At 36.4% G+C, this 10,951-nt stretch overlaps 1 protein-coding gene and 1 long non-coding RNA gene across 6 annotated transcripts in view; one reads left to right on the plus strand and one right to left on the minus strand.

The window, feature by feature from the left end:
* Positions 1-2,500, minus strand: part of Mp (collagen XV/XVIII-type protein multiplexin) — a 181,324-nt gene extending 178,824 nt beyond the window's left edge. For all 5 annotated transcript variants that reach the window (XM_076691758.1, XM_034319125.2, XM_034319124.2 and 2 more), the window contains exon 1: positions 1,692-2,500. In XM_076691758.1, coding sequence (XP_076547873.1) covers positions 1,692-1,702 — 11 coding nt within the window. In that variant the 5' untranslated portion in view covers positions 1,703-2,500. The remainder of the gene's footprint in view (positions 1-1,691) is intronic.
* Positions 2,501-8,545: 6,045 nt separating this feature from the next.
* On the plus strand, positions 8,546-9,889 carry LOC117602074 (uncharacterized). Its single transcript, XR_004580875.2, has 4 exons — positions 8,546-8,653; positions 8,888-9,056; positions 9,403-9,540; positions 9,626-9,889. It is a non-coding gene; the product is annotated as an uncharacterized LOC117602074 (long non-coding RNA).
* Positions 9,890-10,951: the final 1,062 nt, after the last annotated feature.

The raw sequence follows: 10,951 nt of genomic DNA on the forward strand, positions 1-10,951 counted from the left end.
GGATTAATATCGCACCGAGTAATGCACCCCCCCCACACCCGTGATGCTGGCTGTCGCTGCTTTTTATCGACCGGATACAGAGCTGTGTTTGTTGTGCATCTTGTACATAGTGTATTGACCTGGGTACATTTTCGCTCGAAGACGATGAGTTGTTACTTTTAGTGGGTTCTTGATAAGGAGGTTAAGGTCAGTTTCGAGGAGGTTTGGTTAGCAGTTAGACTTGCAGGTATTTTCTGATGAGGATGTTTTATTAAAATTGTTTGCGAATAATAGTTTGTATAAGTTTGAATAAGTGGGGAGAAAATGTTAGCTATGATGATGTGCCATTTAATATGGTTCTCTTCTTAGCATACAATAGGCTGAGATCAAAGTTATTTTCAACAAACTTTATGCTTCAAATGCATATAGAATGAGTGTTAATTTATGATACTTTTATGTTATCGAATTAAGTCTCTATTAGTTCTCTAAACAGGATTATCTAATAGAGCAATATGAAACAATTAATGACATACAATAGCACCAAACACCATAAGCACCTGATGGAAAGCAATTTCGAGATCAACGAACAGAACAAAGAAAGCATTTCGTTGCTTTCATTCATCGTGGCGCGTAAATACAGGGCAAGTTACGCCTGTGCACCCGATTTTCCAGCAGACATACGAGCGTCAATTTCTCACGGGCTAAAACCTCGTTACCAACCCTACCTCCTACTTAGTGGAACAGTTCTTGCACCTGTAACATGCGTCACTGCAATTGCACTCTAAGAAACCACTTTCCGAGACATTGCACCTTCCCATCCGCTATCCACAGCGAGAAAATGTAAAAAATGCGAAATCAAGCGGACCCTTCGATCCCCCGACCGAGTTACAGATTTATCTATCCCTCCTTCACCCCCTTCGGCTTGTCAATCCGATCGAAATTGTCAAAATTGATATTTTATAAGCATAGATTTGATATCGACTTTGTATAATTAGAAATACAGTGGTCCTCATTAATATTCAGACCTATCTACAATCGCTCACTAATGCTAATATAGTTATCTTCCTTTACTCTAAATTTGATATCTTATCAGCGATAAACAAAAAATTCTAATTTTCTCATTAAAAATGATATCATTCAAATACATATTATAGAACATTATAAAAAAAAAATAATATAGTCTTGTTACAAAAGTACGGAGGATTCTAAGATTAGCTCAAAATTAAAAATAAATAAATGAACTGTAAAATAGTTTGTTATGCAAAATTGGAAAAAAACCATTAATGTATATAGAATTGATAAAACGTTGATTATGAATGTACCTTAAATGGAGGCCACAATGGTATATGATCTATGAATTAGTTTATGATAATTCATAGACTACCTTTGACATTAATAACATATCTAAGTCGAAGTTCTTAACTATACATATACATGCGTACTATAACCTCCACGCAAAGTACGTTCACCTTCAATGTTATACCAATTGAGTATACTTTGTTAAATATTTTTCTAATTTCACGCATACGTTCACAAGATTCCAATTGGAATGAAATATTACCTGTCGAATAAAGGTTAACTCCGTCTCCATAAGAATTAAGTAGGGTAGAACGAACACAGAGAAAAACAATAAACGGAACAAGAGACCGGCTAAACGGTATGTTTACACTCGGATAACTAAACGAAAGACCTTTGATGTGTGTTCGACTTACCTAGGCCGCATGTTGAGTCATTCCATTTAACTGGGCAGGTGGTCAAGCTATCCCTCTAAACCGTTCAACCTCTTCTCAGTAGAGCGTGGAAAACAATGACACAAACGTTCACTCACAAGCACCCAACCTCCACTGTCCACTGGACAATTTAAATCGACCGATCGAACGGATTGAAGTTCGATGCGAATAAGTCGATACACTCGATAACCGTTCAAAGGGGTCGACAGTGGCGCCAATTTCCAAGGTCGCTCCTGGGAGCAAGGTCAACGTACTTCCGGCTACGATCGGCACCAAGATCTCCCCTCGATCACTGGGTGCTATTCTTAATCTTTCGACAAGATGAGTGTTCACACTGTTTCCACTGTTCACAATGACTCTCCACTGACAAGACCAATCGGCTCAACGGTCCACCACTTACTGACAACTGTCCCTTCGTGACACTTGCCGCTTCCTTCTCGATTTTTCTCCCTCCTAACCTCCTCCTACTCCGCAGCTGCCGGCTCGACGTCGTACTAGACGTCGTAACGCTGATCTAGTCTCTCCCTCTCGCTCCTCCTTTCATTTGCCACTGTTTTCCCTTTTTTCCTACCGTCGCGTTGTTTGGGGAAGTAATTTTGAACCAGCGAGATTTAAAATGAAGTTTGATCGAAAGCCGAGGATGACGATCAACGATGGATTAATTTAGTTGAAACGGTGCGATCGGTGGTCACGATTAAACCGAGTGACACACTGTCCTGCGTGTCTTTAAACCAACGACGAAAAGCCGATGGCGGCCGATTCAAATTCGCTCCCCACGTGGCGGCGACGGCGTCGTCCTTGCGACTGCCACCGGCACGACGCTTGACGCCGGCCAATGCGTCGCCATCTTCCGTCCGCCGGCTAAATCTGTTTTAGTGAACCTGCCGCCGAGATGAAATTGCACCCGATGATTATTTTCTTTCTTTCCTCTTTTATTTTGTTATGCAATTTTCCAGACTACCTTTGGGACGGCTAAAAAGATCGCACTCGACGGTTAACTACGGAAGTAATAACACGTTGCTATCAACATTTATTAAGGAAAAATAAGTTTTTTGTTACAGATATTTCGAAGTTCAGTGATTATAATAATAAGTATGGAAAAATGAATGTCTTCAGTATTGTAATAATCAGTTTCTTTTTTTGGAGATTGTAAAAGTTTGAAAAATTTAACGATGAAATTTTAAAAAGGAACTTTTCAATTCACTCTAACTGCAGTAATCAATTTTCTAGAGCAATAGCAATAAAGAAATCGCGCTTGATTTATAAATAACATTGACCTGCTCCTTTTACCACGCTTCGATCACTGTATTCCACACACGAATTAAATCTATCTGACAGCCATACATCATATACGCTGAAATGGAGAACACTGATAACAGAAAGAAACTGACAATCAAAAGAGCACTGTCATATATTTCTGTACACACTTATGAACAATACATCAACTTGTCGCTGAAATTCGTTTTTAAATTTTAGTAAAGCAATCCTTTTTTGCTCCAAATTCTAGACCTTATCAGTAACGAATGAAAAATTCAATTCTTTCACTTTCTATCAAACTTTAAAAATAAAGGTTTGTTCAGTTTAATTGGTGTTAATGAATTCATGAACTCGTTAGAAGAGGGGAAGTGGGTTCCTAAAACAGGATGCGGTAGGTTTGGTCCGATAGTAAAACAACCTTCCTCTTTTCCGCTCATTATACATACTGCTTTAATCAGAATTCTATACGGAGAATTCATCATCTCGACTACTCTTGCTTTTCTATTTTTACCAATCCGTTCATAAAATTATTCATTCCCGTAACGAGAAGATAAAGTTCCACGATCGAATTACGTCAATGCGTTTCTTGATGACTCCTTTCTATGTAAAGGCTGATGTAATGGCTACCAGCAGCTGCCGAATGCCTGCAATTATTTTTAAATGTGATCCCATGAATGTCAAGTATTACAGGGCAGTTTGAATCATTTTTCTGAAGTAATTGTAACAAGCTTTTAATAGCTCCTGATTACTGCAATGATATTATTGAATATAAAGAATTATCTAAAAGTCAATAATTAAGAAATTTTAAAGAAATTTAATTTACTTCCATTCAATAAATTTAATTTTTATTGGATTTTTATAAAAGTTTAAATTTAGAAAAATCATTTCTTCAAATGACTGTATATTCATTGGATAGTAATGATAGTAATGAGAGCTGTCACTGAATGAAAAAAGAAACATTACTTTCACGATTGATTCAGCACAAACTAAACCGTCAGCCGTGATTAAAATGTTTTATCGTTCAGCGATTGCATCAACGGGACAATCAGACTTGATGAAAAACCTTTGTTTCTTTATTTAGGCGAACGACAATGTCAATCTGGTTCTGTGAAAATCCCGTGAAAGCTTTCGTAGACGATGCCCATTTCCAAACAATAAGTCTTCATTACAGTTCGTTATTTCTGAAGCAGAAAAGCTTAATGAATCAAGCGAAGATGTTTTTGTCCAATTGTAACTTTCCAACGAACATTTGACTGAACTATTTTTTGTAAATAAGTGTTCTTTCAAGTGTATTTGATTTAGCTTCTTTTTAAATAGAAAACCAGCTAAAAGCAATTTTCAAAATTTTTATAGTACAAAATTTCAGAAATTTCTCAATGGAATTCTTCATCTCTCTCACGATATGTCTGTCTACCAACGATCGATCGTAGGCAACAACACCCAGAGGTTTATTAATAACAGCGTGCACGGTGTGCCAACTGAATAATCGAGCATTATATGTAGACGCGGCAATGTAGTTACGAGCAGATGGTTATTGTTTGGTGTCGCGATTGAAGGTCTTAATGAACGTATCGAGCCAGCTTCTATCGGGGTGGACAGCAATTGCTGCAACATCTAATTACACGTCGCTTGCAATACTTCCCGGACTGTCTATTTAAAACCTTTGACACGTTCCTTTATCGAACAAGTGGAATTATTTTGGCCGAATAAATTCGGAGGTATCATCGATTCACCGATGTATAATTTATGGTGTCAACCCGTTCAGACATTGATGACGTAGCCTGAGAGAAATTCTTTTTCAAGTCTTTGCACGCAGGCATCGATGTTTGAATGGATTCATGAATCGAGTTCTGAGTATTGTTTTCGAGCTCTTCGTTGCCTTCTTTCTATTTCTTTTTGTGTACTTGCTTCTTCAAACATGCAGTGTTTCGATTATAGATGAATCTAATATTTCATTGGCGTGATGTGAGCGTAAATCTAATTATTAAAATGTTTGTGACAACGAAAAGCAACAATATGATGGAATTTGGCAATTGTAAATTAATATTCCGTCCAAAACCCGTTCTCCTGCGAAACGAATCGAAATTCAGCTGCTGTTTCACCAAAAATTTACACCGCGTTAAGCTTACATCGCGTGAAGGAAGTTAAACGAGTTGAATAAACTCCATTATAGTAACGAACGTGAATTGCCACGAGTCACCGCCATTAACATCTCGTTCTACGACAACCGCGTTCTCTGTATTTAACAGATTACTAGTAAATGAAGAAAAACGAGGTAACCGAGCTGAAACAGCCCGGCACGTCGCGTCGCTGTCCTTGCCTAAACTTGACACTCGTTAATTAACAATTCTCTGTGACACGCCTTCTCCCTACGTTCGTCTCTTTAAAGACATATTTAAATATCAACTGAATTTTGACGATACGCGTGCTATTTCCTATGTCGAATAAAATATTTGTTTATAAATGTTTTGGCCACAGTGAGATGAAACAAAAATTAATTAGAATTCTAATCTAAATGTTAAAGCCTACATGTTATGCAGTTCCAATAATTTCTAATATCTAAAATGATATATTTATTGATCTAAGTGAATTAACTATAGCACTGAACACCATAATTCAAAGAAAAACATCATCAAGTATATGTGCCGCGATTACAAATTGCACTTAATGCATTTCCATATCTGACACGCCTTCAAGGTTGCTATTTGAATCGCCGGCCGGCTGGCTGGCATCTGGATTCTGATTAGAGAATACCTTACGTATGATTTTCTTATTTTTACTCATCCTTCATACGGTTCATTACGCCAATTCGAGAAAGTACTGGCATACTCTGTTTCCTTGCAATCATTTTATTTAAAAGAAGAATATACCACATTGCCAGTGCCAGCGTTAGGGAGAGGACGCGGTCGGGTAATTGTCCAGGACGCTAGATCTGTAGGGGGCACCGCAACCCAGTGTGCCTATTCTCGTATGCGTTTATTCATTTATATCCGTTTAGATTAGTAAAACTGCTATGTAGTTTAACAATTTTTATAATCTAACTACAGATTCATTGTTTCATATTATTACCTTGTCTTTTTTTCTTAAAAATGTTGAGCCCCTGAATGGGCGTCACGATAATCTTGCCCAGGGCGCCAATATTGCTAAAACCGGCACTGCTCATTGCATTGAATTTATCAGAACAACTATAAAATGCATACATATCATTGCACTTGTTAAATGCATATGTTCCTGAAAATATAGTTTTCTTTGTTGTACCATTTACATTTTTCTATAACTTTTTTTTTTAATTGCAATCAAAGATCCAGTTATATGTACCACCTTGTATATCACGCCGGATTACCCTGCTTATTAAAGTGACACGAGATACATTTTATAACATTATTTAGTCATTATCACAATGACACTGGGTGTGCCAATTTTTTCTGATTCATTATCGATACCAAAATAAACTAATGTAAATGATCAAGCAGCCGGTTAATTAAGTCAAGTGAAAACCCGTTTTGCAACCGAGACTACTTCCGTCGTAAATGTTTCATGCCCGAGTGAAATTTATCTTTCTATAGAATCGCAAGTTTCCATTTGATTTTCTACTGGTGAGTTTAATTTGATTCGATAGATAGAAAGTTAATGCTTATTGCAAGTTTTAAATCGAATTTACCGATAATGGTCTATCTGATGTTTCTTTCGACAGAAAAATAGGTTATGGTAGGTTATGTATGTAGGTTATGCGTTCGATGTTATCGCTCGTTTTTCTTTTATTGGTATATTTCTTATTCTCCTGTTGAAGGATTTAATGGAGCTGCGAAGAGATTGTAGGAGCGTTTACTCTAAGCACGGATAAACGACAATTACTTGTAAGTAATTACCGCTAAATGCTAAATTGCAGTTGTTTGTTTGCTGCATTCAGGAATATAATAGCGAAGGGGATCTTAAATTAATGGGCAAGCATTGTGCATTGAAGCAAGCTTTAGCCATCCATTGAATTCCAATTCTTTTTAAATCTACCTGTATCAAATCGTATTATAAGAATTCTGTTTTCTGGTAGCAACATATTGTGATTGTTAAGGATTGAACAAAAGTGAGCAATGAGTTCGTCTAGACCCAATTTCGTTACCGATTGTATCAAATAAAAAGATGAGGTTCGATATAAATTATCAGTAGATACAATTGAGGGCGTTCTGTACTATATAATACAATAAATAACTGTTGGAACTAAGAATTAATTAAACAAGTTTTAATTTAGCACTGTTCATTAGTAAATATTATTCCAGATTACTCCAAAAACAGACTAATAATAGCAATACTAATTATTTATTTATTTTCAAGTTTCAAGTTGATATGTCATAAGTGTTACTTGCTCGATAATTCGCCACTTCAAAGGCTCTAGAGGTGGACCCTTTTAAGAATTATCGTGCATCTACTGTATTTTCTTTGATACTCAAAAATTTAGTACTTCTGAATAGGTATGAAACAGGGCGATAACAAAAGGGTAGACAGCGCAACGCCTGTTACGTCTGCACCAAATATTAATTAATTCGAACTTTGTTAATACCAACGTGTGATCCTTTGTTCTATTAATCGCCACGCTGCTGTATAACAGCGTTATTCAAAATTTTATACACCCTCCCCCGAAATCGCGACATCGTTGATGGACGTTCGTGGTTCACCGATCACCCTGAACGGGTGTCCACAGCACGCGTAGGTCGCCTCTGTTCCGCGGCAATTTAACGAAAGGACGCGCAAAGCCGCGTGCGTTTGACAATATTTCAGCGTAGCACGCGTAGCACGCGTGGCCGTGAATATTGCAGGTGCATTCAAGGTCGCAAATGACCGGATGGCCCTACGCTATTCACGAAAGGAACGACTCGTTTCGCGAGGGTGGCTCGATGTTAATTGAAATCCTAAAACGAATGAGCGGTGAATGTCGGCTGGAAGGGCGATCACCTCAGAAGGGGTCACCCGTGTCTTGCTCTTTCCCTCTGTTCTAGCTGGTAATTCCGCGCTACGACGAGCGAACCGGGAAAACGTTTGTCGCTTCGCCTGAATGCCAGCTGAATAACGGCAAAACGTCGCTCGCAGAGATGAGAATTTCCGTTTGCGGAGGAGGAGTCACGAGGAAATTCGGATCCTCTGATAGCGGTGAAGCCAGAGAGCCACGCGTGCGCGTCAAGTGTCTTTCGAATGCTATTTCAACCGGGAATTGGAAGTGCAATGGGAAATTTTGTTTCCTGATTCAATGGTTCGCAATTGTAGGATTCTATTTTGTTTTTCGCGCGTTCTATAAACCATTTTAATCGACGCACCTCATATTGACATTGATTGGGCGCGAATTCTATTGAGCAGAATACAGTGATAGAACAAAACCAGCATTCTGGGGATGATTGTACAAGCCTCCGTTTAGAAAAATAGTGACAACTACGATTTCGTTTATTATTCACTCGCGAAAGATGCCATTAAGGTAAAACAGACCACAAATTTAGTTCCTCATTTTTTCTGTAGGGCGCAGTTCATTCGTTTTTTGCATTCGATCGCGCGATCATTCGCAGCTCCGACTCTTGCATCGGATATTAAAATATATTAAATTGTGTATTAGGTATCAAAGATACGAAAAACAGAAGACAAAGTTGAAGAGAAGACCGGAGTCATGATTTCTGACATCATTTCCACATTGTCATCAGAAATGCGTAAGCTGAAAATTTATAACCTATTTTGCCGATATAGATATGAATTAAAATAACATATTTCTCATTTATTCTGCTTTTATGATGATAATTTATTAAATACCATTGATATCTTATGCATTTTTCTATCTTCTTTCCTATATCTCGGTGCTTTAAATTGAAAAAAGTAATCTTAACCTTATTTCAATATGGCGTTGATAATTTTCAACGCATCTTTTCGTTCTTTTAATGTTAAAGTTTCCAAACAATTCGAAGTTTCTATCAATGCCTATGATTGGTCATTCCATTATGGCGTCCTCTCATTTCGACCAATCAGATTCATCGTTGTAGGGTTAGGAGCGTGAAGTGTGGTGCAGTGCATCAGTCCTCTCCGAAACTTCGTTCGTCTTTCACGTGTTTGCAACAGGTAAGATTAAATTACCTTCAAATATTAAATTAAATTGACGATCGGGTGTTAAAAGTACAAAAAGCAGAAAGAAGTATCGAAGAGAATTCTAGATTTTTGATCTTTGACATTAATTCGGTGTTTTCTTCCTAAATACGTGAGTTGAAAATTTTTGCTCTTGACAATGAGAGTGAAACAGGAGAATCTGGATTATTTTGTCTTTTATACATATTGTTAAGTTCCTAAACATTATTGAATGTTTTTAGTACTGATTTACACAATTAGCCATTTTTAATTTAATAATGTTCTTTCTTGAGCATCGTAATACATATTATTCCTGTTTAGACCTGTTCGTGTACTTGCTTAGGTATCGGCCGATAGCGGAATATACCGAAGAATGCCGAAGCGGTGCCGATCAGTCTTCGTCGGGAAGGAAGGTCTCGCCATTTCTCTCGCGAACGTCGAAGTGACCAGACGTATCGAGAGCATCTCTCCTCATAAGTAGGTACACATGGTACTTTATTAATAATAACTTTATTATTGTTGATTAAATTTTATTTATATAAATTCGTATTTCTTATTTGTTACAGGTATTTGATGGATATTGAAGAGACACCTGATATAGGTTTGAAATAGAATTTCGTAAGAATTTATTGTTTTAACTTATTGTAATGAATTGTTAACATTTATTATTACTTCTTTTTATTAAGTCGTTAATTGTAAGCATTTTTAATAATTAATTATTGGTACCAAGGTCAAGGAAGGAAAGATTAGAGGAATGTTTTTTTTCTTTGATCAATTCATAGAAAAAGGATAATTAATTTTTCATTTGATTGAATAATTTTAACTAGTAATTTTATGCATCTGTTGTTACAACAAAATTGAAACAGTTTGTATTCTACTGCAGATAATTGCTTCTCTTTAGCAATTATTTAATTATATTTTGATTATTTTAAACAGTCTGTTTTCCTTAAATCGTAGTAATTGTATTATAATATACAGCTTTCAATGCAAATTTAAATTGAAATAGAATCACGTTAATAAATCACATGCTGTTTAAGCATAATTAATTTTCGGACTTCATTTATTGAAAAGAATTTAGATAATTTATAAATCATGACGGAATAGAATTTTCAACAATTTTTGATATGCTTACAATTTTAACAACGGAAATCCTCTACTTTAATAGAATAGTCTGTTATCTTTATTACAAAATGATTTTCTATCGATGTAATATTCATTGAAATAATTATCAACAATTATTTAAAACATTTCATTTCAATCTAGGATCAATATTCAGCTTTAACAATATTTGTGCTCGTCGAATATATTTCACGAACATAGATATTTTCATTTACAAGCCATTAATAACAGTATTTTCATTACGAATGCTCAATAAGAAGAATGTTGTTTTGTATATTTCCACCCAGCCCATCCCTGCTCACCAAGTTTTTCTTTCAGGAATTGTTGTGGCCGCGCGCAATGCGGTCGGTCGAGTCAATGTTTGTACGAACACACTTCCAATGTTTTGATTTTTGCAAGGGCGAACTGGCCCTGATTAGAGTTGCGTTTGTACGATTAGGAATCACGCGAAAGTAGAGTCAGTGTTTGCTGCGTATTATAAAATATTTTCTAGAGCATCGCGGCTCTGATTGTTCTTTTTCCATCGCGGAAGTAGAGTCTCTTCAATTGTTCGCCGGAAATTATTCACGGTCGCGTTACTAATAATTTATATCTTTATTTTTATTTTTAATTTTTTTTTTTTAATTGCTCGATATGTCCAGTATTAGAGTCAGTGCACCACTGAAGAGGAGTCTTGGGTGTTGCTCCATAAGGAAAGAGTGTAAGTATCTTATTACTTTATTTAATTAATTTTAATTGAAATAGAATAATTTACAATTTCAATTCTTGATAAT

This window comes from Osmia lignaria, chromosome 13 (genome assembly GCF_051020975.1).
Source record: "Osmia lignaria lignaria isolate PbOS001 chromosome 13, iyOsmLign1, whole genome shotgun sequence".
Classification (NCBI taxonomy): domain Eukaryota; kingdom Metazoa; phylum Arthropoda; class Insecta; order Hymenoptera; family Megachilidae; genus Osmia; species Osmia lignaria.